This window comes from Lissotriton helveticus, chromosome 1_2 (assembly GCF_964261635.1).
Source record: "Lissotriton helveticus chromosome 1_2, aLisHel1.1, whole genome shotgun sequence".
NCBI lineage: Eukaryota > Metazoa > Chordata > Amphibia > Caudata > Salamandridae > Lissotriton > Lissotriton helveticus.
Genome location: NC_136058.1, coordinates 80,685,302 through 80,713,094, shown reverse-complemented (window position 1 = coordinate 80,713,094; position 27,793 = coordinate 80,685,302). Strand labels below are relative to the sequence as shown.

Below are 27,793 nucleotides of genomic sequence, written 5' to 3'. Positions count from 1 at the left end.
TGCGGGCCTTTCACCTCACCGCCCACGCAGGCAAGGGACACTGTTTTGCTACTGCTGAGAGCTGGAGCCCAGATGAGAAGCTACTTCTGTCCATAAGGCACACAAAGCACAAGAGCTGTGTGAGCTAACTCCCCTCCCAGCCCCCAATGAATGGGAGAACATGGGGGTGCTCCAGGTAACTGGTGGCATATAATTGTTTTCATGCAAATATGCCCTACATTGTATAGGTACGCTGGATGGAATTCACTATGTATTAATACAGAAATAGGTGGTGGAACTCTTGCATTGTTTTTGGATACCAACAAAACAAATCAACACAGGTTTGTTCACAATTAAACAAGTATTATTATGACATTAAAGCAAAAAATAAAGCCACTTACTTTAATGCAGCCAACTATTGTAGTTGTGAGAGCTGAATTATAATGAGTGCAAAGAACTGTAGAATACATTAAAATAAACCTGTTAATAAATAAATACGAATGTATGAGTGCATTGAATCAGGAATCAAACTCAACATAAAGAAAGCTGCAAGGACGATATCATTTAATATTAATAATCCTTCATTTCTGGACACAGAGACCAAATAATTTAGCACATTACAAAAATTATTTGAACTAATTAATTTCCTTTCCAGTTAGGAGATTAATCTAATAGATACAGGAAGGTAACCAAACAGCATATAACATTCTGTTTTAATAATTAGAACATCCCTTTACAGTCTGGGTATTACCTGTGAAACGTTTTCTTCCTTTATTGTAATTTCGAATCTGAACTCAATTCTTAAGTATGTGCACCATAGGAGGGATTTCTCCATGGCCATTTTCTACTGGGAAAAGATATCAGCTGAATGATGCATTCTGAAGCTCATTAAATTAAGAACCTTTTTCCCCAACGGAAAGATCCAATTTTCCCACATGAGCATGTGCGTGTTTACCAGAAAAACTGCAGTGCCATTTTAACCATTATTCGATTCAGATACTTGACAGATTTCATAAAATGTATGCAGAGCTGCATTGAAAGTGTATATTTACAGTTGTATTTCCCTCTTAAATCAAGGCCTTAGTTTTGACTTTAAGTTTAGCATACACATATCTATTTGAAAGATTACCAAAATGTCCCCATTACTCACTACTGAAATTAGGCCTTAGGACATTTCTGGCAACGGCACAGTCTAACTCTTTTAGAAGTACACTCTGTAACACTCAGAATTCCAAAACACTCATTAAGATTAAAGAACCTCAGGAAAGTATTTTCCAAGAGAAAGAAAAAGTCAAGTATTTTCAAAAAAACATTTCTAAATTAAATACATTTATAAATTGATATTCGCTAATTGATTTGCCAATGTTTCAAAGTAAAATCAAATAATGGTGAAAAGAAGCTAAATGTCTTAGTAGTCAAATCAAAGAACCCCAGTTTAAACCTACTAGCTATCACACAAGTTTGGGGACGCTTGTGAAGAGACAAAGTATAGAGATTGTTCTTCATGCTCCCTTTCATCAAAGTCCCAACAGCTTTGTTTAACTGTTTTCATTGCTGGGCCATTGTTGACCCTTGTTGGATTAATGAAGTCTAAAAATGTAAACAAATTTGTCACTGAAAGACTGAGTCTGGTAGAAAATTAGATGGCCTTACCTCTAAAGAATGTATTTAGCAAGTCTCGGATAACCCCAAGATCACAAAGCTTCCTACATTTATTTCAAAGTATTGATAGGTTTTAATGTTAGAACAGAAAGCCTCACTCTTCATTAGGAGTAGCGGTTAAACTCTGTTGAATTGTTTTTAAAGGCGAATCCCTAGGAAAATATTGCAGGTTTTTCTGGACAGCTCTTAAAAGACTAATTAATTGAAATGTGTTTGGCAAGCCAAGAGAACATCTTATGAATGAAATGTAGGGAAAAATATGAAAATTACATAACTTTGAGAACAAGAGTACACTTTAATGATATACTGTTCTTCACTAATAATGCGGGTACTCATCATCAGTTGACTTTATATCCCTCTATGAAATCTACAGGAACTATTTTTTTATATCCTGGTGTTTACTGTATTGCCATATCATGCACAATCAGAGAAAGACACACTTCTTACCCCAGTTTAACTTGGGCAATCTCAGGGTATGTACTCCGTGCCCCAAACAGATATTATTGCAAGATTGTCAACTCCCCAGACTATTAGCTCATCACTTCTGTGCAAAGTAGTAACTTTTCACCAAGCATTCCAGGTCCACATTCTCAAATAAAATAATAGTTTAGATCTCTGGCTGCTAATCTTCCCCCCCCCATTTTGATTTATTGTTTGTAACCGTTGCCCATAACAAATGAAAACAATATATACATATGTAAGAATTGCAAAGTTGCAAGAATGCTTTGAATACTAGTGGTTCAACTGTTAAGAAGAAAATGTGCTGGGAGAGGAAAACTCATGGTGCATTAATACAGGATTAAGGGTTCATACTTACCCCATGATACAGGACAAAGTGAACTGCACTACAAAAACCATATCTGTCCAACCTTTGTATTCCATAGCCTAAAAAAGAAACAAACAGGTTTACTAACAGATGAAAAGGTTTTCTGTCTTAATCAAAAATGATTTCTAAAGCGCAGCAAATCACCCGTGAGGGTCTCAAGGCGCTGGAGTTTTGTTGCTTCAAGGAGAAAACAGTAAAAAAGAGGCAAAAGCAGGAGAAAGCCCTAAAAGTGGGGCAAACGCAGAAAAAAGCAGGAGAAAACTCCGAAAAATGAGCGGAAGCAGGAGAAAGCACTCAGGAAAATAGGGAGGAAGCAGTGCGATGCAGCAGCACAGGAGAGCTGGGCCTGGGCCTGTCTGATGATGAATCAACACATTCTTAAAAAGTGAAACCAAACCTAAGCTTATAGGGCAGCATGGATCTCAACTTCAACAGCTAATGCAAAGACAATTCCATTTAAATTTGATCACTTCCAATACTCTTTCGACCCCGTATGGCGCAGCTTCCAATTAAAATGCTCAACACAGCAGATTGGTGAAATGTTTCGTACACTGAATGAGAACAGGACTTGAGCATTTACCATTCCAGTCAACGGTTACTTTAAATTGCATCTCTTGTGGATACAAATTGTGTTTTATAAGACATTCTCCCACTAAACTGGAAGCTTTACAGAAATGTTACTGTTTGGCAAAGTACCAACAAAAATATTCTTTTGGTGCATAAAATAAATTCTTGATATAGTATTGAAATTATGGCCAGAGCTCTCTCTGCCCCACGTAGCTTGGTGGTTATCTAATACCAATGTGCAATTGGGTAAAACCATCAAAGTGCCTCTTGTTCCACCAAGAAAACGTCTCCACACCCATTAGGAGAGGTAGTAAAACCGAAACTAAGATTTTCAATTAAGATTTCCAAACTCACTAGATTAATCATTAATATTAGGACACTAACTAGGTAGGCCACCAAGACATGGAGTAGTTTCTTACCTGTAACTCCAGTTCTGTAGTAGGGGTATCTCTGTTATAGTGATAATCTAGTGAATAGTCCCGCCCATGTGCGGGGACCCCGGAGAAATCAAAACTAATCTCTTAAACTGTCTTCTTTGCAGTCCTGCATAGACACTTAAGAGAAAATCAAAGACAAATAATGCAGCCTATAATTACAAGGCTACACTGGCCAGTACTTCAACTTAAAGTGAAAAGGATAGCCAAATAAAATCAAATTGTACACATATTGCCAAGTTTCACCCATAGAGAAACTTCCCTTCACCAAAATCCTTGAAATGATAGAGAGGAAGGGTTGGACAGACAAGCCCCCATAGGCTGCCATTATGTGTCTGGAAAAGGGATACCATGCCTTTAAGGAACTCTCCAGAGACCCTCGGTATCCCAGGATGCACAGCCAAAGTCCTTTAACTTTCAGTTCTTTTTTCTGGCTCCTGCTGGCAGGACCCTGGAGCATTGAGCTCTCCCTTTTTGGGTATTTCTTCAATTGTTGGCACTTTTCCAGTGTTTTGAGTGTTTCACACGACGTCTGGGGTCTTTCTCTTCCATTTGCTGCGTTTTTTAACCAGTTTTAACACCTCCTTTCTGACAAAAATGGCATCTTTATTCGACAAGTGCCCTGAGTGTGGTAGGAAGATGGCTAAATCTGACCCCCAGAGACTATGCATACTCTGCCTCCCTTCCACCCATGTCCCTGTGATATCTGTCACTCTTTCTCAAGGAGGACCCTGCGTGACGGGGAGAAAATTTGTCTCCAAGGTCTTGAGCAGAGGAGACATGAAGAACCAGGTGGGAATTCTGGGCATGGAGGGACTCAGTCATCGTCCTCTGCCTGTGCTTCGGCCTCTGGGGGCTCCCCAGTCAAGAAAAGGCACAGATCCCGGTCGACGTCGATAGCTTCGGCGTCGAGAGGTATGACCACCATCTGCTCCCCGTCGACCCAGGGCTCTGGGTCCAAGCGGCGTCGCCACTTGACGTCGAGGGGCAGGACGTCGAGACCTCGGACAAGGTCGACGTCTAGGACTTCACCGGCATCGACACACCATCGACGTCGAGATGAGTCCAGGAGGCAACGGCGCTTGCCGTCGAGGCTGTACCGCCGTTTGCCGTCAATGTCAACACGACGGTCGACGTCCAGAAGAGGCAAGTAGACGTCGAAGAGAAGACATTCGACGTCGAGGAGTTCATCGACGTCTAGAAGATCGATGTCAAAGTAGAAAGTCGAAGAGGTCGACGTTGAGGAGATTTTCAAGGACCAGGACAGTGTCCCCTGCCTCAGTGGTCAGTCTGTCGTCTTCATCGGCGAGCTCCCGGTCGCGGCGGCGCTCGGCCGCGAAGAGGTCTGCCTCCAGAACATCTTCGAGGCCTGCTCAGAAGAAGAGGAGAGTGGTGAGGTCATCGGAATCTAAGTATTCACGGACCTACTCACCTGGAAGAGATGGGACAAAAAATTTAGCAATCCCGAAAAAAAGTGAGAACAGAAGCAGCCCATCCCTGCATCCTTTTGAGTTGTGGAAACAGAAGAACGGGACAGTGATGCTAGATAGCTAATGAGTAGGGGCTTGCGGTCAAGAACACCACTCTAGATTTTCCTGTAACCGGTTCACTGGAGCTTTACCAAGGCCTGGAACAGTTTCATTATTCTTGTAGCAATACTGCATCTTGCACCTTACTGTTATCAGTTGGCATGGCTTGTATCCACTCAATGTTCGGAGTACAACCCTCTAATTTATTTTCCTCACCAATCGCATACCCATCTCCAAATATTGCTCCCTATCCCCTAGAATAAGTTGTTCCCCTAGTTATCAATTTCCAAAACACATGGCAATCCTTTAAAAAGTCGCCAGGCATAACCCATGTCATTCATTTCCCGTGGAACTTTTAAAAGGTATTTTTATTTTACATATGGATGCTGGCAACAGTCCCCATCACTATGTTGTCTCCATATTTTGCCAATTTATTTAACGTCATCTTCATCTCCCCATTCAAAGTAATAGGAAGAACTTGACAGGAATTTAAACAGGACCACTATCTGGAGAGTGTACTAGTTGCCAATACAAAAATAATCTAGGAGTAGCTTTTGTTTTACTTGCATCTCCAAAGATTGATGCAAAGTGGTTTGGAGAATCAAAGATTGGGCTGTTGCCGTTTAACTGACCCTCTATTGGTTGTGGCAATGAAAGGTTTCAGGGTAACATTAATAATTTCTTGTTGCCTGGGAGATTGTTATTAATAGCAGGTGGTCTGTCGCGTCAATGAATCAACCCAATACATCTTAAACATAGTCTCTTTTGGTGGCTCAATCTACAAGCCTATAGAAGCCTCCGACGAGCTGCTCCTCACGGTGTAACATCGGTTATTGGCCCAAAATGGATTCTGGCAGGAATTGCATGGTGTTTACTCTAACAAAACAAAAAGCAAATGGACATGCCAGAGGTTCTAGAACTGAAAGCTTCTTCCGGTGACCACTGCGATGAAAATATTCATGAGAGGGGCTGTTACGCTTTATGCCTACAGCCCATCTTCATTACTCGACTGATATCCTGTTTCAGAGTGCTGCACTGAACCCTGTGATAACATTCAAATTTGACCCTGAGAACAGGCATGGTAGAAATTAAAACAGCAGGTCTTGGACTCACTAATAAATCATTTCAGTCTTTGGATGGCCTAAAGAGCCAATGATGCTTCTCTTGACAGCACATCAGAGGAAAATACTTGGCCCCACTTTCAGACAAACTTGATTTGGGAATTGACTGATCACAACTGATCTCCGACCAAAGGAAGTAACATTTTTGATAACGCTGGCTGTAATAATCCATACTCGAGACAATGAGGACTGTCCTTATCAATCACACTAGTGCTATCCCATAGGTTGAAATTAAACTATTTCTATGGGGCTATAATGTAAGATAAGTACATTATTGAGTACATTTCATGAATTGGAAAAGAGTCCTATTTTAACATTCCATTCGTGCAAGTGCCTCAAACATCTGAAAAGTTTCTACACTAGCAGGGACAACAATAAGATTTGTGATTATATAGTCCCATGATAAAGGCTACAGGTGTTGGATACAATATGACTTAAAATAACCTCCTCTATAACTGTATTAAACTGAGTAGGCCATTTAGTAACACAATTAGATTCCAAAACTTCAGAACAAATATGTATTTGCACACATTACGAAAACATGATCAGTACAAAGCTGGTGTTTGCCTGGACAGCAGAACCAAATCACCCCTGCCTGCAAATGCATCTATTGGCTTCCAGTAAAAGAAAATGTGCCTTGAAAAGTTTTTGCCTCTTACACAAGGCACTTAATGGCCGAGCACTGCACTACCTTGTAAACAGTTAGCTCTTTCCCAAAGAACCAGAAGCCATAGGTCTTCTAATAAAGCTTACTGCAGAATCACCCGTTCAGGCATAGGAGATAACGTGGTCAATTCCTTCCACTTCCAGAGTCCTCACTTTAGAATTGCTGGTCCTTCATGAGATTGGGAAACTACTACCTCAAATTCAGAAAATCTTAAAAAACATACACCTCCTAATAGGCATCTAAATAATTGTCCTTTCCCACGATTGCCTAGATCAATTGCATTTCAGGTCCGACCGAGCCAGATGATCAAGGATGGCAAGATCTCCACCCAGGCAGTCAGGACTCGAGATCCATTACACCCCTTACTTAGGGTCACATTGAAGGTAGATTTTCTCCTGTACCCTTTATAGCTGCAGTAAGATTAAGTGGTTGCCATGCCAGTTTCAGCATTGGGACTATGATGTTATTTAACACATCCTCACACATGTCCAAGTAAAGCGAAGAGTAGTGGTTTACAAACCCCTCCAAAAAATAAATAAAAATATGAACAACCAAATGGTCTATTAAAATACTTGGAAAGTGGAAGGCATTTAGACACCAGAGGACATGTTGCACCCGAAGAGTCTGAGCAGACAAAGCAAGAGTAAAGTGATTTTTTATTGAAGTAATCAAGCAGCATTCTTAAAAAATACAAGGTGCGCTGCTCATGGTGGAGGGACACATGTACAGGAAAGACTACAGATCAGTGCATTAAGCCCTTTAAAGTCCGGGTCATTTGTCAACGTGGCACATGTGCACTAAATGTCACCATGTGGCAACGATTGCTTCCTTAGCAATGCAGACTTCAAAGGGTGGGTCTCTGTGGAGCCCTCAGGGTGCAAAGTCTGTACAACAAAGAGCGTTGCTATTGGTTTGAAACACAGTATTCCATAGCCAAATGACTGAACTGGCAAGACAAGTAAACTGGCAAGACAAGTAAACACGTACAGGTTTATTTCACGGAATCAAATCCTGGTGTTTGCTTGTCCAAGACTAATCAAATTAATAGATGTACCTTCTGTCCCCGGTCTTAGGAACTTAATATATATAATTAATCAAGGACAAAACATCTTGCTTATTCCAAGAAATTCACTTACTTTGAATGCTGTATTTTGAGCGTCACAAAATTACAGTGACCTCCGCGAGCAAAGGTCTCTTCAACTACGTAGAAATGGCAGGATTGCTCACTCATTTCCGTGGTTCATATCCTGATCTGGACACCAGCTCACTTGGAATCCTAAACACTAACACATATACAATATAAAAGCCAGGTGGGGCAATACAAGTACACTGTAGGAACCTGCTTCTTTACACAATATATCTCATTTTGATATATCATATAAAGAGTTCAGGGGTTCCCTTATGAGTGGACGACATCCGAAAATACACACAATTGTCAATAAATAAGACACACAGCTTAAGAAGGCGATCCGTACCAATGTATAAAAATAGCAAGTATCTTTATGTTTGTTTAGGCATCAGAAGAAAATTGTTCAGGTAAGTATGTTTTTAAATATGAATTCTTTTTAGTTCAAAAAGTCGAAAGCAGGCCCGGACTGGCCATAGCGGGCACCGGGCAATCCCCCGGTGCGCCGCAAGGGTGGGGGCCGGTTTTGGGCCCCTGGGGGCCGATTTTGTTGCAGGGCCGTTTTTGCAGCATAGCTGCAAAATCGGCCCTACAACAAAATCGGCCGAAAACCGGCCCTGGAAAAGCGCTCGGCGGCACCTCCAACACCCCGTCCTACCCCCCCCTCCCCCGAGTGGGGAGGGGGGGCCGGCCGAGCACTTTACCAGGGCCGGTTTTGGTTCCCAGTCCGGCCCTGGTCGAAAGTACAATTTCTGGAGGCTGCAATGTTATCCTATGGAGGGAAGGGTCAATGCAGCATTCAAGTACAGAACTGCAACTTACGGTACCCTTTTCCAGGAGTTAAGGTGAGTGGAAAACGAGGCTGCAGGCTTTGACTGTGGGGCCTGTCAGGCTGAACCAGGTTCAGGTCTCAATGCTCGGGAACGTATGGACACCTTTGGTCCTCTTCTCCACAGCCAAGGGGCAACAGGCGCAGAAGTGTCTAGGTTTTCTTACCAGGAGCAGTTACGGTAGAGGGGGCCTGTGTGCAGAGGCTGCAGGCGACGTCAGGGAGTCAATGAGAGGTTTCACCACACTGGACTGTCTCTGCAGGGCTGAGGGACTACGCTGACACTGTTTGCCCCCTTCAACTCCGGCTTGGTGCGACAGGTGCAGTGGGGTCTTCAGGCATTGGGTTTCTGTGGTCTCCGAGTCCCTCCAAGGGTTTCTGGATGTCTGCAGGATGCAGGCCCGCTGCTTCTTGGGAGGTCTTGGTTCCTGGGTGAAGTGCTGGCAGGTCTCACTGGATTTGGGAACTATCAGCTGCAGGACAGTCGACTTTTGGAGAAATTGACGAAGGCAGTACGCAGGCATGCAGGCTTGGCACCAAGTCAATTGCTGTATCTTTTGTTCTTGCAAGATGCAACTCTTCACGTCCTTCTTAGTCTTTCAGGTCGGCAGGATCTATTGTTCTGGTGCCAGGGGCTCCCCTAAATACTACATTTATGGGTAATAGGGGAGGAGTGTAGGATAGTAGCCAATGGGCTGCTGACCCTTAGGGTCACTATGCCCCCTATATGACCACTTCCTGTGGGAAACCGGTATAACCAACTCCCAGAATTCCCAAGTATGCCATCAGAAAGATGGCTACTTCTGAAAAGACGGGTCTATCTCAGTTTAGTCCACCTTACGAGTGGCACTGGCCGGAGGGAGGCACGCCTACATGACTAGCTAATTTCCCCACCTGTCCAGGTTCCAAAGAGGCTCTGGACAAAGAGGGTTGGATTCCTCTCCTGTGAGGGGGGACAGATTCTCATTGCAAAGGCAGCTGCTCTTTGAAGCTTGCTGACCTAGGAAGGTTAATCAGCAGGTCATCCTGTGGGAGGGGGAGGGGTGTGACAGGCTTATGTTCTGGGTCTCCTAAGAGAAAAAGGCTCTCGCCCTAGGAGGTCAAAACAGTGTCTTGGGTGGCAGGCTGGCAGACCAGAGGCGGGTAGGTTTTCAGAGGGCACCTCTAAGGAGTCCTCTATGTGCATGTATTGGTAAGTCCAACACTGGAATCGGTGTGGGTTTATCAATATAAGATGTTGGATACCAAACATCCCTATATGCAGTGAAACCATCATGTAGCCGGGGAACTCGTTTTCACCAGTGTCCAGCACATGTTCTAAAATGCCTTCCCTGTCCACTTGCTCTGGCAGTAATGGAACTAACCAGCACAGGGGCATAGCTACTGATGCAGGTATGCCCTCCCATGCAATACCAAGTATCCTGCCTTAAGGTTGCAAGTCCTGCAGTAAGGGTGACTTATAAGTACTACATGCAGTGTTAGGGGGCTTGGCAAAGAGGGATGTTTGTCAGGTTGTGTTTTCCGTTTTGTCTGCCCCAAAACACGCAGCCTGCAATAGCAGCCCTGCATGAGTTTGGTGAGAGGTCCCTTAGGGTGGAACAATTTGTGCTGCAGCCCTTGGGGGACCCTCTTTAGTACATCAGGCCCTAGGCACCAGGGGTAGTTAAGGTATTGCCAATTGGGGGAGCAAATGTGCAGATTTGGGAAAGAAATCTGGCACTGGGGACCTGGTTAGCAGGAACCCAGTGCAGTCCAGTCGAAATCACATCATGTACCAAGCAAAAAGTGGGGGTGACAGTGTCAAAAAGGAGTACATTTGTACACACATGAATATACAGTCATAGTTGTAGACTCTGCTTCTTCTTGAAGGAGAAAATAATACAGCGGCAATTCAATGCAAAAAGCCGGATCCACCATCAATATCTGAGAACAGCAGCTTAGGACAAATTATTAAAACTGTTTCTATATAGCCCTTTTTATTCTACTTGCTTCTCTTTTAAGTGCTGGATGCTCAGGCAGCAGATTGTGTACGGTAGAGCAACAGTACCAATAGGCCATTTGCACATTCCACAGTGCGATGAAGTACCCAATACATTCATGAAAAGGTTAAATCCCCACTGAATGCCAATCTGTGAGCATGCGGGTAAACACACAACTATGCAGGTGATCCATTAACCTATGGAGCTATCTGTAGTGATGGCATATTCCTTTATGGAATACGGGTTGTGAATACTAGGTATGTAAGCATAGAATGTGCTGTGTGTAGAATCCTGTACATGTAATCCCTGTAACTATGTGAGCAGTTAAGAATGTTATGATTTCATTCTCTGCAGCCAGCTCTGTGGAGCTGCATGTAATACCTTACGCTGATCTGTATGTTGCTACTTTTACTTCAATAAAAGAATACTGCAACTTCAACTTTCCAAATTCATTGATGGAACATTACTACAATTTTTGGCAACGAGGATTCCCACTAAAGACTTCATGAAGATGGATTTGATACCTTTACTTTAACCACGATCTATGGGAGTTGTGCTTTCTAAGGACTTTCTCTGATGCAACATCGATTTGTGAGTACTTCTATGCAGTTTGTAATGCGCTCTTTTTTTTTGTTCTCTTTCGTAATTTCGAAGTAAGACTTTGCCTGCTTCGGAAGTGAAATTGTGGCGCGTTACTGCGGCTTCACATCTGCTTGAAATATAAAACTAAGAGCTGGCTGTACCATAGAACTGAAACTCTCGTCGTTGGATTTTATTTGATGCCAGAGTTACGTTTTTAAGACTAGTTTGGACAAATTGTATTGCGGTTGGTGAGCGTTGCAGCGAGGGTGTTTTGCTTACCTTTGAATCTTGAGTGCACGCATCTTGAGCTCGAGGTGGAGTTCGCTTCTCCCAGCGTTCGCTGCTCACCGCGCACGAAGTCCACACTCCAGGAAATACGTCGGAATGCACGGAGCGTCACCGCGTTCAAGGGTCACGCACGGCGGCCATTTGAATGCTGAAAACTTCAGTTTCCATGGCAACCAGGCTACTTTGTCGTGTGAGCACCGCTGAATGAATTAAACAAACAAGCTGATTTAGTCCGTTTTTGGGCATCGGACGCTTGGGATTTAAAGGTATTTACTGACATTCTAGGCGAAGGATATGCATGCAGCATCGATTTCTTGAGGTTGTGTTTTTTTTTGTCTTCTTGAAGTGGAAAAGCTTTCTTCAATCTCCATTCTGCTGGAATATCTTGTTATTTGTACTTTGACTACAGCTGGACAGTGGACACATAGAAATATAGTGCGGAAAGATGACGACGGAAGCTAGTTCTTCGAGATCTAATGCTTCGGGGGACAGTAGTGTACCTAAACTTCAAATTAACTCACCAAAGGAGTTTTTATCTGTTCCAGGCGAACCTATAGTTGCATGGTTAGACTGGAAAGAATATTTTCTTAGCTACATAGCGAATTTAGAGGATGTTAAAGGTACATTTACTCCAGAAAGGAAGAAAAGAATGCTCCTGTATTCTTTGGGTCCTGAGGGTTTGGGTCCTGAGGGTTTACGCATTTTCAATGATTTACATACACAAGAAAGATCGGAGGGGGATTTAGATGTTTTTAAGGTAGCATTGTTAAACCTTGATGATCATTTTTCTCCTTCAGTATGTATAGGAGTTACTAGGCATTCTTTCTTTCATAGAAAACAGGAGAAGCATGAATCCGTTGAGGAATATGTGTCTGCGCTCAAGAAACTGGCCACCAAGTGTAAGTTTGCACAGTTGCATGAGGAACTTATTCGGGACCAGGTAGTCATGTATGCCAGAAACAAGAGTTTACAGGACAAATTATGGGTGGAGGGTGATAAGTGTCTTAAGGACATTATTGCCATGGTAAAGAAAGCTGAACTTTCTGAGAGGTGTGCTAAAGTTACTCTTTCCCAAGAAAAGAAGGTTTCCGAGGAAATTGTTGGGAAAGTTGTTGAAAAGAAAGTTGCGTATGAAAACTATAAGAATACTAAATTTGATAAAAAGAAATCCGGTTTTCCAGAAAAAAAAAGGGGAAAGCAATGAAATACAGAAAAAGTTTAGCACCGGGATATGTTACAGGTGTGGCAGCTATTCACATTCTGCTACATATGAAAGGTGCCCTGCTAAATCTGCAAAATGCATTGATTGTGGGTTGGTAGGTCATTTTTCAAGGGTTTGTAATCGCAAGAGCAAGAAAAGCTCAAAAGGGAAGGTTGCTTATGTTCAGGATACGTCCTCTTCGTCCTCTAGTGATACTGATACTCAGGTAAATTTAGTACAGAAGAAGAAGGTTGTACTTAATATTACTGGTGACTCTTCTTCTAAACCGTTGTGTCACATCTCGTTAGGGGGTGTTATAATCCAATTGGCTGCTGATTCGGGTTCGCCTTTCACTATTATTGCACAGGATGTTTGGAGGAGTAAATTTGTCAACAACATAGGAGAGTGGTTGGAACCTAGTGAAATTGCTGCTGAAAGTTACACTGGCCAAAGTATAGGCATGTTAGGTTTTAGAACTTTGATCTTCCGCTTTAAGGAAAGGCAATGAACAGGTAAATTATATATAGCTGAGGAAGGGCCATCAGTTTTGGGTTGGAAGGACCAGAAAATGTTAGACATTCTTAACCCGAATAGCAAAGAGCAAGTGTTGGTCTCTTGCGAAAGCGTAGACACTAAGAAGTGGGTGCTACAAGAATTTTCAGAGGTATTTGAAAACCGCATGGGAAAATTAAAAGGTTTCACACATCAGATTAGCTTAAAGGAGGGAGCGTGTCCTAAAGTCCATAAGGCAAGGAATATTCCGTTCATTATCAGGGAAGAGGTCAAAGGAGAACTAGATAAAATGCCTGCTAACGAAGTAATTGAGCCAATAGAGGCGGCTGAATGGGTTTCTCCATTGGTCGTTGCCCGGAAGTTCAACGGCAAGGCCCGTTTGTGTGTGGACCTTAGATATTTGAATAACAATATCCTGGTCGACCAGTTTCCTCTCCCCAGAATTGATGAAATGCTGGCCTTGACTCGTGGTGCAAAGTGGTGTCCACTCTGGATCTTTCGGCGGCATATCATCAGGTGGTGTTAGACAAGAATAGCAGGAAGTTTACTTCGTTTTGTACACCGTTTGGTTGTTACAGGTTTAAACGAATGCCTTTTGGATTGGCATCGGCCGCTGCCGTGTTTCAGAGGCTCATGTCAAACTTATTTGGCCATATTAGGCAGGTCGTTTTTTTCCAAGACGATATTTTGATAATGGGGAAGGACAAGGCTCAACATGATGCTCTTTTAAGAGAAGTTTTGTCCATTCTCAAGAACAACGGTTTGGTAGCTGAAAGTACCAAATGTAAATTTTCTGAAAGGTCTGTCATGTACTTGGCACATGAAATTGGAGGCAGTGGTATTAAACCCAAGAGTTCCCTTGTGGAGGCCATACTCAATGCTCCTGCGCCCAAGTCAAAGGATGAATTGCGTTCGTTCTTGGGTTTGGCAGAATTTTATGCAAAATGTGTCCATAATTTTTCACAAAAGACGTATGAAATGCGTTTATTAATGAAGAACAAAGCTCCTTTTGTGTGGAGTGATGGTTGTCCGAAGTCATTTAATTGTATTAAGAATGCCATTGCTAATGCACCTGCTCTACAAGGGTTTGATCCACTGGCGGACAATATTGTTACTACTGACGCCAGTGGTACTGGGTTAGGTGGTGTATTGTCCAATTCATTGATGGAACATTACTACATTATCCCACTGGCTTACACTTAATATGCTTAATTTCCAAGGTTTTACCACAATTTACTCCTGCCTCCTTGAAGAAACTAAGCAGTAGGTGGCTGCCTAACCAGGTTTTAAAGTAACTGAATGTACCTGTGTAATTATACCAAAGATTCCCTGCAACCCCCACCCCCCAAATAAATTGAGAGCCCTGATGATTCCACTTGTGTTACAAGCACACAACAAGTACCCTTCTCCCAACAGCAATCTAAAGGAAAGCAATGGCAAAGCCAAAATGTCTGGGTTTTATCTGCCAACAAATGTGACATAAGCAAGAGGAGGGCGAGCCACTGAAAGCTCAAGCCAGGCTTGAGTCTGATGTCTGGCTCAGCTCGAGGTGCTCGAGCCCATAACCATCCGAGTTTTCATTTGGCTTCTGCCTGCCTCCCTCCCTCCCTCCCTCTACCCAGGAGGTAGCATTACTGTCAGAGCTCCCGACTGCGCACTGGAGAACCAGGTTCGAGTCTTGGTGTTGGCTCAACATCCTGTGATTCTGGGCACATCACTTAACTTCCCTGTACGTATAAACAATGCATGTGACTGTGTGTAATGCAACTTGTGCTCATGTAAAGGTCAGCCTTCGGGTAGAGTTCGTGCTAGATTAAAAAAACTGCAGAAAATTAACTAAGAAGTAAAAATAAAGCCTTAATATAAGCAAAGACATATAGAGACATGTTTTCTGGCTGATTTGTACAAAGTGAGGCCAGGAACCCTGGAGAACGTGCAGCCTGCCTAATTAAATGGTGTGATCTTATGCAAATACTTTATTTCATAAAAACTTTTTTTTCATTATCGCATATGAAACACTTTCAAATGAGAGGTCAGACTACCAGCTGTACGAAACTATCACTTTTAACAAGTAGTTCTCAGAGCAGTGCAATACAGTGCCTTACTAATGTTAAAGATTCCACATGTTAAAGAAATGCACTTTTTCGAAGATTGAAGGAACTCTACCATATTTTACTTGATGTTTGTTGTATGATTTACATAGCAAATACGTTGAGGGCTCGGATTGTGCATGGGCTCTAAGATCAAAGACAGAACCTTGGCTTGGCTCTCTATGTTAATTTGTTGGCTCTCCCACCTCTAGTGTAAGCACATTAAATTTAGATAAGAAACGAAAAGCAGGCAGTATTGGAGGCTTCCTTGATTTTTATACCGTTATGTTTTTGCTCCCATTTCACTTAAAGAGAGCTACAGTTTTAAGGTAGCCTGTCATGCAGGCAAATGGAAATACTTGAGTTGATTCACTCAAACAGTCAATAGCATTAGGTTAAACATGAATACTCGACTGGGCTGAGCCAAGACAATATGCTGATGAAGGGCCTCTCCGCTGCAATGATCCTGCTGGATATCAGCACGGCTTTTGATACAGTCTCCCACGGTCTGCTCCTTCACAGACAAGAGGCATTTGGTGTCAGGGGCAATGCACTGCGCTGGATGACATCCTTCCTCTCCTCGCGAAACCTTTCAAGTCTCACAACAGACACACCTATCTAAGAGTATCCCCTGCCTCAGGGATCAATTCAGAGTCCCACGTTATTTAATCTATACGTGGGACCGCTGGCTGAGCGAGTGGTAGATCATAATGTGACCATTGTGTCATATGCGGACGACACTCAGCTGACTGTGATGCTTTCTCAAAACAGTGAACAGATAGCAATCCAATTCTCCAAGTGTCTGGAGGAGGTAGCAGCATACATGTCCAACCATTGCCTGAAGCTCTATGGGAACAAAACAGAGGTGATAATTGTGGGCAAGGCTCCAACTATTTGGTCATCAGCTTGGTGGCGACGTTGGCCCAACTACCTACCCCGAAAACAGAAGTGAAGAACCTCGGAGTGTGGTTTAACTCTAAACTGGCATTTGACAGCCAAATTCGGAAAGTAGTGGGGGAAATGCTTCGGGACCATGAAAATCTTGAGAAAGCTCCTCGATTTACTACCGTCTAATGCTAGGAAAACCATAGTACATGCCTTGGAAACCTCCCAAATGGACTATCACAATGTCCTATATCTGGATGCTTCTGCTTGTAAAAAAGGGCTGACTAAACTTCAGTCGGTGCAAAACGTGGCAGCCCGGCTGGTGCTAAGCCTCCCTAGAAGAACCTCCACAAAGAAAGCCCTGGCGGAACTGCACTGGTTGCCGGTGGAGAAGAGAATCTTACTCAAGGCAATGTGCTACTGTCACCGAATCCGGTCAAAAAAAGTCCCAAGGTATCTACAACCCGTGATAACACAATACACACCAAGCCGGAACCGAATATCCAAAGGTAAAGCATTGGTGACAGTGTCGAGAATATATAACGCAAGAATGGGTGCACGCTCCTTCAAATATCGCACAGCTAAAACGTGGAACACACTACCGGCGGAACCAAGAACCGATCTATGTGAAACTAGATTTTGCAAACATTTGAAGACATGGTTATTCTCAACAGCACACTAGAGTCAATGGCAGGGACCAGGGGCTGCTAAGTAGGAATTGTCCTTCGCTTCCTTTCGGAGTGTCTGCTTTTAGCGTGGGGACACACCGGTGTAGTAATCTTGTGCTCTATGAATGGATAAATAAATAAAGACAACACTGATGAAGTTTCAGGCCAAAAGGCTGAAAAGAGATTGGTGGAGAAAAACAATGCCTGAAAGGGTGGACTAAAGTTCCATGCATATTGTGAGCACTACTGGTCTGTTTGCACTGTTAAAACCCAGACCTAATAAAACATCCACATCTTCAGCAGTACAACACTGGGACTCCTCCCTTCATCAAGATGTGCGTAGGCTTGAATCAATTACTTTCTCAACACTTTTTGATTGTGGAAGTATACACCAGCTCACCTTCCTAAATCTCCTAGAACCATATATATCTTTTACCATTAGCGGAAGAGGACGTCTTCGAGCCTCTTGCTGGCCTTCAAATGATTGCATTTTCCCATAAAAGAGGTACAACTGACCTCCAGAGAGCACCGTTGCTGCCTTCTGGGAAACAGTCCCCAGATAGCTATTGAGTTGGCTTCACTGTACATTTCAATAGAATTGCAGGGAGATCTGGCTAATCCATTAGCCCCCTTCACTTCAATGAGATTAAAGCCAAAGAAATGAATGTGTAGAATTCTTCAATATAGCTCAATGGCCTGGGGTACTAAACATGTAGTAATGTAAGAGGTTTATTCTCAACTATGAGCAGCCAATTATTATAGTCCACAAGTATCCAATGCCAGTACGGGGTGGCAGCCAGACTATTATTGCAAAGGTCTGAAAACTAAAGGAGCAAAAACGATCAGTACAACTTACAGGGCATAGATTCACAGTGTGTAATTTGTACAGCATGCCACACTGCCAATCCCCACAATATTTACAAGTAATAAAATACGGGGCTAAGTGAATTCCCATAACACAGACACAGAGAAAAAGGCAGTATTCCCACCTCTCAAAGTTATATTATAAATATTAAAAGGCTATGCTGCAAGAGCAAAAAAAAAAAAAAAAAAAAGACAATTTGAAAAAAAAAAAAATTGAAGATGGTTAATCTCTTACATATGAATTTCCTGCACAATACTTCAAACGTTCCGCTCTTTGTGTTTTTGACCTGGTTTTATAGTACACGGACACATAATTTTGTACAATTCATGCACAAATATCAGAAGGCTGCGAGGACTTTTATCGAACAAAGCAACCCTTTTATCAGAAACCACATTTGGACATCCATGTTCCATGACGATATGAAGAAACAGTACTCCAGTACCTACCTACTGTTCAAAAGCATGTCCCAAACGTGTACAGACTGAAATGGTCACAATACAGGTTCACACTTTCAGTACTCCTCTATGTGGTAAAAGGCCTGCTCGGGTGTACAGAGGTTTGCTTAAAGACTGAGCAAGATATTCCTATCCTCTCAGTGAATACACTGCAGGCACAGATTAACAGCACAAAGGGCACATTTTACTCTACTTCTACTGGACGCGGAGCATAAAAAAACATAAAATCCTTTTCCAGTCAACATAACCCAGCCGGGGAGCTTTGGGACCATGTGAAAGGCAGGTTTACACAGCAGGTTCTCAGAATTCCAATGCCTTTCTCTGGCTCAATAAAGCTTGCGAGAGTAAGTGGACTTGCAGTAAGATGAGCTCACAACAGATGCAGGCACAAAATGATAAAGAGCTTACAAAATAACTGGAGAAATATAGCCTGTCGACGCCTTTTCAAAGAGGAGCAATTTAAGTTGCGTGCGCACAACTTGAAGACGTGCAAGGTGCAGATACGTTTAATTAGGTGGGTGTTGAAAGGGGAAGGGTACTAATGTCTAGATTTATATAGATAAAATAGGATTCGGTAATGAGTTCCCCAGATCTGGCTAGGAGGATATCACCCACAAAGGAGTACATTCAAGTTAAAGAATTAAAAGACAACTGCCCCTACTACCAACTGTTGGGGTTTGAGATCAGAATTCATGTAGTAAAAAATGTATTGATTAAAGAAAGCACTTAACTGACCAGGAAATTTTGTTTTCACACTCTTTTGCCTCCAACAAGTATGGGCACAAGAACTCACTGAATGAGATACATACATTTTCAAGCTTGCCCTCTTCAACAGATATTTGATTCAAATTAGCATAAAGGCTACCCAGTCGTGAGCATTTAGCAAGTATGCACACGAATTCCTTGCACATGCTGCAAATGATACAATTTCTGGTGCTTTGGGACTCAGCTGATCCATGTTTACGGATGTAAACGTTTATTTCGCCTTATCGTTTGTTAAAGAAGAACATGCGCCCGTCTCAAGCTAATGATCCATGGGAAAAGATGTGTCAACACATCTTCCACTAACTTAGTTATTGAGTTTAAACTATCCTATCAGATGGGTTTTTAGACGTAAATATTTGTTTCAATTATTTCACGCTATGCTAGCGGTGCATGCAAAGTTTAAGGGTTGAGGTCATTGATTATTGAAAGTAAGACAACAACCCACTTTGGCAGAGATTGCTCACAGCATCCAAAGTTTAAAACATGGAGCGCAACAAAGAACAATTTGGGTGAAAAACTACCAATCTGGGTTTTTGAAGAACGCTGGTAAGCACGACACATATGTAGTGCTCCTTTCATGAATACAAATATGCATTGTTTGACATGAAACAGAATGTAAAAAGTTTATCAAAGACAGTTCACAGCCTGTACATCGTGTACCTTCCTACCTTTTCCACATCTCCAGTGTAATAGGTTATGAACATCGTCGGAAGAATCATAAACAGTGCATTGTAATACAGTAGACCATATTTTCCCAGTTCCTACAATAAAAAAAAGTTTGATTATCGCCACCATCTCAATAAGGAACACTTGTTTCACTTAAAAAGTAACCTTAGACTACCAAATGCACAAACAGCAATGATACATTCCAAGAAGTTGAAAAAATAGATTTGATATAAAATACAGTGTATTCCAGTGTTGACAGAAGGTGCAGGACCAATAGTACCACAGACTACTTATTATCTACATAGGACATAATGTGGTAAAGAAGAAGGAAGCAAACAAACAGCTAAACAACTTCAAGTCAACTAACCAACTAACTCTCAAAATCCAACCGGTTTGTTGGGGAGGGGGAAAGAAAGTAGAGTCCAAGAAAGTAAAAAACATTATATACGCTTTAAAGAAGACCCTGGAGAAGAGACCTCCATCAATAGCGTTATCAGGTTTGACGGACCTTTCGAGGCTGGCCTACTACTGGGTCTTTCTTTCACTACTCAATACAGCCCATACTGGTATAATAGCTTGGACGGTTGATTATTTTATTAAGCAGAACACTCCTAAATAGATAAAGCACCAAAGGCCTCAAGCACTAATGTGGTTTGCCTTCGCAAAGCCGGTGAGTCAGGCTTTGCGACGACAAGACACCTTTTCACAATGTACAAAGCCCCTTTTTAAGTGTTAGAAAACCCTTTCCGGCTCTGGAAAGCAGGGATGGCAGTCTACTTTACAGGTTACCGTCCCTGCATTCACTGCCATTCAAAGACTTGCAACATTCCTGATGTAGAGGATTTAGTGGCTGGTTTGGACAGCAGGTATATTATTCCTGCATCCTCCACACATTAATTAAGGGCCCCTACTCAGTTGTTATCTTCATAAAAATGATCAAAACGCCTCTACTCCCGCCCTAAAAAAAGTCACACCTCAATTCAAGCCAATGGAAGAGTATTAACTCCTCCGGATTGGTTTCCAAATACCCTGAATGGAAAGCATAAATCCTGCCAAGAATGCCAGTCGTGAGCGCATCTCAGATGGAGTGGAGGCATCTTCTAAAGCAGTACACCAGCGACTGCTGGGGAATAATACAGGCGTTTGTCCTGTTAAAATTCTGTCCTGCAGTCATACACGGAGAACAACGTGTACCACATCCATAACTTGAAAACAACAACTTGGAGTTCCTGACTTAGATATTTTAATTCCTTGGCATAATTTAAAATATTTTATTACCCCAATTTCCACAGGGCCAAGTGCTGTGGATTAAGCTAGCCTTCTCCCAAAATTACATTTGCTACATACCTAAAGCCCAGAGCGTTTTGTAGGTTTAAAAAGTGCTCTCAATCTCGAACACACATGGTCAAAAGCAAACGTGAATAATGAAAATGACAGAGTAAAATAGGACGACCAAAAATTGCTCAGTAAGATGCGACAACTGCTCCAGACTGAATAAAAGCGAAGGTTTAAAGAGAATCGCCTACCTTAGAATCAAGCTTCTGTTTCACATATGCACCATTTGCTGCAGTCAAGACATCATTAACCAGGATAAAAACATATCCCTCTAAGTCAAATGCCAAGTCAGTACTGAAAACGAAATTATAAAAGGGAATTAAAAAAACATTTATCAAATAGCATTTGTGATAAACACATATGTTTCATCTGAAATCATACCAAACATAGCAGGAAAATATATAAAATCAGATTGTACGTACTACGCGGTCTCAGTTATTTCAACTAAAGGGCATTTGCAAAGTACTTGTAGGTTTCTGGTCAGTGACAATCATCGCAGAGTTCATACAGGGCCTTCCAGTGTAGAGAAAAAACCACTCTCAATCCAAACATGCATCGCCAACAACAGGTATTCTAGTGTGCACGTTTTTTGGATGTCAGCTGTGGTTTTGTAATCTACTGGCCATCATTCACGGAAGGGCCCACTTCTCTAGATAACAGTCCAAGGCAGAATAATGTACACAGGATTTAGGTAATCAACAATAAAGTCTTTACATCTTAAAAGAGGGTTTATTGTGTGTGGTCTCGTTCACAAGTAAATTTCACAAAGCATGTTATGGTCCACTTAACTAAAGAGGTTTGAGATAATTTGCCATTGCAGACAACTCGAAATATACCCATAATATGGGTGGGGGTGGCCAGGAGACATGAAAGGGGGCAAGGGATGCAAAATCAGCTCGAGCTGGGCCTCTCGTCAGGCGCACTTCCTGTGAGGCTGGCAACGTGCCTTTCTGCAGCTGTGCTCCGGTAATAGATTGCAGGCTTCGGGCAGCACCCAGAAAGACACGTGCTCCGTGTCTGCGCTTTATTAATATAACATGGTGGCATTCCTAGACAGTGGCTGCACGAGCTGCGAACAACCGAAAGAAGGCACGAGGCCAGGAGATTAGCAACGGAAATAAAAGAATCACTTGGCTTCCAGTTTTGTTTCGATGTTTCGATTTTTGAACAAAGGACAAAGGGTAGAATTGGTATTTCATTGAAAAGTAAGTACCAGGGCCCAATTTTTTTCCCAAAAGCCTCGCCACCGGCACTATGGAATGTCAGGAGTAGCAGACTGTTAAGTAACGATCCTACCTCCGCCTCCCTTTCGCCATGCCTCTTTCACCCAACCCTAGACAATCCCAGTCTCTTTTTCACTTGTTGCATTTTCTTTTTCATGCTTACTTTCGCCATTTATCACTTTCCTTCTCTTCCCATTCCTTCTCGCTTTTCTTCTTCCAGATCTGGGGCAAAGTCTAATAATGGAAAAATCAGCACCTCTACCCCCAAAATTAGCGTCGGTGGGCCCCACCAGTAAACACCAGTTCAAAATAAGCAGTGTGTATGGAAAGCCTATGTATTAGTCATAGCTCTAAAAGGCCTGAACGCCTAAACCAAAGTTAGTTCAGATTCTGGCAAAAATGAGCCTTGAGAAATGCCCATTTATGGTGGAGTCAGGCAGTAGTAGTCCACAGATTACTAGAAAACCCCTTTGCTTCAAAGTAAGCTTTATTCTAATCAAATTTGTGGACAGTCAAAATTCGGCTTGCTGTTCTTGTTGCGCGCTGCATACTTACTACGGCATCACTTTTGCATTTCACTACAGAAGTCAAACACAAGCAAAGGCCGTGTACTCTCGATGCCAACTGGGAGGAATCAATCGACAGGACTTCAATCCAAGAGAGCAAATGCCATTACCAGAGAAATCCCCTGGAGCAGGCTCAACTCAAGGTCAGCAGCACCTCTTGACACAGGTTATAGGAACCTGGAACAATTAAAAAACCTCACCCAAAGGAATGCAGATATTTACCTGTGCAAAAATATAAAGAAATATTTCGCAGGAATTGTAATGGCGGGTTGGGGAGTGGCATAAAACTGCATTTCACCAATGCTGGGTACTTTTAGGAGACATCACACAATCCCATCCTTTACACAAGACAAGACGACCAAAACACCGTAGCTGGAGTAAATAAAATAGCAAATTCTGCTCTGTGCCACATAGACCATTCATCTTCTTAAGATAAACCGCGTCTGCAGACATTAGGTTGTGGTCGTTTGTGAAGAAGCATTTCCTAACAATACTTCTTTACAACATTAAATTTCAACTGACGGAGTGAGTGAAGGAGTAGAATTAGTCTAGTAGTATTTATTAAATCAAAGAATGATTATACATCCATATTCTTTGCATGGCAAGGAACAAAGCTCATAATGAAAAGCAATCCCCTTTGCTTCTCTCTAAAAAGCTCTCTTGTTGAGTTACCGTTCAACTGCCTTTTCCAGTTAACTTGAGTAAAGTGCAGCAGGTAGTAAGGGGTGAGGACAGGAAAGATGGAGACCTTTGTCGAGGTTGCCAAAGCATAGGTGGACTAATGTGGAGGAGGTGTAGACTTTATTCAGTTCCTCCAGCAGGTATGACAGAGAGATGCTAGGAGGGCAGAAGGAGCACAAAGTTAAGATAGGCTGTAGACCGAGCACTTGCTTGGTAGGTGACGAGATTTCTCTAAGGGCACCATTGGTTTCACTGGCGCAGTGAATCTGCCAAGGATGGAAAGTGAATACCTCAAGGCACAGTTCGTGTCATGGTGAAATTCAATATTGGGGTGCCTTTGTAGTGGCAGGAAAAAGGCATCATGACTGGAGATGGAAAAGCCAGGAGATGAAACTTACCCCGAGAGATGTGTCCTGTGGATTTTGCTAGGCAGAATTGAGGATCACCAAACAGTTGGTCATAAACACACATAAAAATAGATATTTAATGTAATAAAGGCAAACACTGGAGTGGGGAGGGAAGTCTTTGTACACAAAGGCGCATCAAGTGGAGGACAGGTCCAGGCCAAATCACCACACCGGAGAGTGGTAACCTGGATAAAGATTCATCAAATAATCCTAGCTTATCGTCCCCAAAACTGAAGGACTCAGAAGTCAGATGGAGGAGTCAGGACAACAAAAGGAACCACTTGAAGTTAGAAATGCATGGAAAAAATAAATACCCAAAGTGCAGCAGGTTCAGGGGTACAACTGTACAAGGCACACTGCGATGGTGACAAACATGTCTTGAAGACATGGGATATCCTGAACAACTCATGCCGCTGGTGAAGCAATAGAGGACAATCACTGTGAGCTCATGATGACATTTGAGGTCCAGCAGCAGAAGGAATCGGAGGCTAGTGCCCTCTTGATACTCTCCTTACTTTTCTCTATTAAAAGACACAAACATGGACTTAGTTTGTTGGTGGAATGTTGGATGGCCCAGGAGCGGAGACGTGATTTGTAGCGCTCTAGAGGGTACTACGTGGAAGTATCCGGCCTCTTTGGCTGCTCTGTACAGGACTGTCACCCATGTTTCCCTTGCTCCATCCCAGTTATGTACAGACCCCTTGCACATTCCCATATAGCACACCCAGATTTGTCGCTCTCTTTAGGTTACCCTCGCCACTTTCATCCTACCTCGTGCTCCTCCTTTTTCAACATGCTCCGACTGCTTAAGACACTTCTAAAAAGTCCTGGGACACTTACTATTGATGGAGAATTAATAAAATGTGATCAAGGAACGGTTCTCCTGGCAATACAATAATGCAGTTTCAGGGTATTGTCTTTCCGTTGTATAGTTGCAAGTCATGCCATTATTTGCATATGTGAGATCGGTTTCATTGCAACATGTTACTAAGGTATCAAGGTTGTCATATGCTACTGTCTCATGAGGAGGAAGGCATAGTAAAAACAGAAATAAATGTTTTAAAAAACTGCCCAATGCAACGCTAAAGAGGCAAAATGGACGGAGGCAACAATTACAGGACTAGGAAGTTTCAAACGGTTCATACCTGCAGAATTTGATTAGCATGACTTTTCAGAGTCTGAAGTGCGAACAAGCTCCATGTGGAGAGTGGCCAGCTAGAATGCACCAACATGCCTTAGCATATGCCGCATTCCAGGCAAATACCAAACCATACTCCAGACGGTCATCGGACCTGCATTCCCAGCAACAGGAAGTACATTTGGCTAAAAGTGGCTCCAGGAATCGCGACGCAAGCGAACCATGCAAACTGCCAACCTTCACCAGATCAGAGGCCAACAACCTACCTTGGTTGCATAGACACCATCCTAAAATGTTGTCAGATTGTGCTGGCAGGGTGTTTTGGACTGTTAGTGGTTTCAGCCTTTTGTATAACGCACATTTAAACGTCATTTACAATCCAGGATATGGGAAGAGAAACAAGATATGAATGACTAAATCCATAAGGCAACAATTCCTGCACCGTTCTCTTTGCTTGCTTGGCGTTTGAAATGCATGCTTTCAGAAACACTGCAGGTTTGAGGGAAGAGGACAGGTGATTTCAGTTATGAGTAAATGGGGTGTTGAACATATAAGAATACAACACAAATGAGCATTTTACATTACAAGAGGTTGTGAATGACATGTAAAATATGTTTGGACTTTTATGATTGACTGGTAAAAACTATTTAGCATGGAGAGGTACAAGGTTCGGGTATCGGTTAGACTGTCTTAATAGAGTAAATTCAGAGTTCTAAAACACAGCTAGATAGTAATTCTGAGTGTCTTAAGATGCGCAGCTTCTGAAAAGTAGGGAATGAAATCTCACTATAGAGTCTAGACTAGGTTCCTTTCAGGGTGGTTTAGTTTCGGGCCCCCATTTCCTGGATGAAGGGGTCCTGGTCCAGAGTTTAACAACCCAACTGATGTGTTGTCTGAATGAAGCTAAGCGATGTAGGCATTTAAGGTATTGGATGAGCCAACTCACTTCAGAACAAGCATTAGAAATGCAATAGGTCTCGGATTTTTTTGAGTTAGAGCTAATGGAATTGTAAATGGCAATGTCTTTTAGCCGTGGGTTATGGAGTGTATGCATGTGGTGTGTAGTGGAAATATGTGTGTTGGATTGGAATATTAGGAATGGTGGCATGCTGCGCTTTAGTTGAATATGTTTAAAAGTAAAGGGCACCATATCGCAATTGCTACAATAGTTAATTGTGGATGCGTTAACAATTGATATGTGCACCGATGGGTGGTGCTGTGTGTGCCTGTAGAAATTATGCACTGTTGGCTGCTGGTGTGTGCGCCTAGTAAAAGCATGCACTGACGACTGGTGTTGTGTGTGACTGGTGAAAGTGTACAGTGACGGCTGGTGGTGTGTGTGTGTGTGTGTTTGATGAAAGCATGCACTGACATTTGGTGTTGTGTGCTTGGTGAAAGCCTGCACTGATGCCTGGTGGTGTTTGTGCTTGATGAAAGTGTACATTGATGGCTGGTGGTGTTTTCGCCTGGTGAAAGGGTGCACTGACGGCTGGTGGTGTGTGGTTGTGTGTGTAGTGGTTGTGTGTGTAGTGGTGAGTGTGTGGTGGTGAGAGGCTGGTGGTGAGAGGCTGGTGAGTGTGAGTGTGCTATGTGTGTGTGTGTGGGGGGGTATGTGTGTGTGGTGTGTGTGGTGTTTTGTGTGTGGTCTTATGTATGTGTGTGGTGGACTTAGTTTGAGTGCTCGTCTTCTGCACACTCACACAGTGCCCCTACACACTCATACACTGCTCTCCCTGCACTCATACTGTTCACCCTGCATAGTCACACACTGTTCATCCTGCACACTCACACACTGTGCACCCTGTACACTTACACACTGTTCACCCTGCACACTCACACACTGTTTACCTTGCACACTCACACACTGCAGTCACTGTCACTCTGCAGTCACTGTTACTCTGCAGTCACACTCACTCTGCAGTCACTCTGCAGGCACTCTGCAGTCACTCTCCAGTCACACTCACTCTGCAGTCACTCTGCAGGCACTCTGCAGTCACTCTCCAGTCACTGTCACTCTGCAGTCACTGTTACTCTGCAGTCACACTCACTCTGCAGTCACTCTGCAGTCACTCACTCTGCAGTCATTCTGCACTCGCACTCACTCTGTACCTGCACTCACTCTGCACCTGCACTCACTCTACACACTCTCCAATCACACTCACTCTGCAGTCACTCTGCAGTCACACTCACGCTGCAGTCACTCTGCAGTCACACTCACGCTGCAGTCATTCTGCACTTGCACTCACTCCGAAAAACGTTAATTTTGCTTGCACTTTTGTCAGCTAAAAAAAGTAACACTTCTATCCCACTTACATTGCTGAAAAAAACATTTCCAAAAGCTCTGTTGAATTACTTTTCTTTACAACATTTTGTGCAGACCTTTTCTCCTGCAATTAAACATTTCTAATTTCAAGAAAAGCGTCACCTTTCATCGTGGACGTGTACAGAGGATGGTTGTGGGGTTGTCAGCTGCATCTTTTCGCGGTCAGTACCTGTTTCATCCCCTGTACCGGGCCTTTCTCGTCGCTCCTCCTTTTATCCCCAGCCGGCAGGAGAGTGTCGCTCCTCGCGCATGGTATATGGGCATTATTTCACAGGTGGCGGCTCCCTCTCGCTCGCGCCGCTCCGGGTTTATTTAATCTGTCACTTTACAAGCGCACGCCCGCTGATTAGCACCAGGAAAACCGCCGTATACTCTGCGAGGGGGGGTCCCGACGGGGCTAGGGAGGCATAGCGCGAAGTTTTG

The 27,793-nt window shown here is 43.0% G+C and overlaps 1 protein-coding gene across 1 annotated transcript in view; it reads right to left on the bottom strand.

The window, feature by feature from the left end:
- SLC35D1 (solute carrier family 35 member D1) overlaps positions 1-27,793 on the bottom strand; it is a 107,641-nt gene that overhangs the window by 26,112 nt on the left and 53,736 nt on the right. The window contains exons 7-10 of the mRNA XM_078668894.1: positions 21,224-21,326; positions 19,700-19,792; positions 2,459-2,526; positions 381-459 (exon numbers count right to left, since the gene is read on the bottom strand). Coding sequence (XP_078525020.1) covers positions 381-459; positions 2,459-2,526; positions 19,700-19,792; positions 21,224-21,326 — 343 coding nt within the window. The remainder of the gene's footprint in view (positions 1-380; positions 460-2,458; positions 2,527-19,699; positions 19,793-21,223; positions 21,327-27,793) is intronic.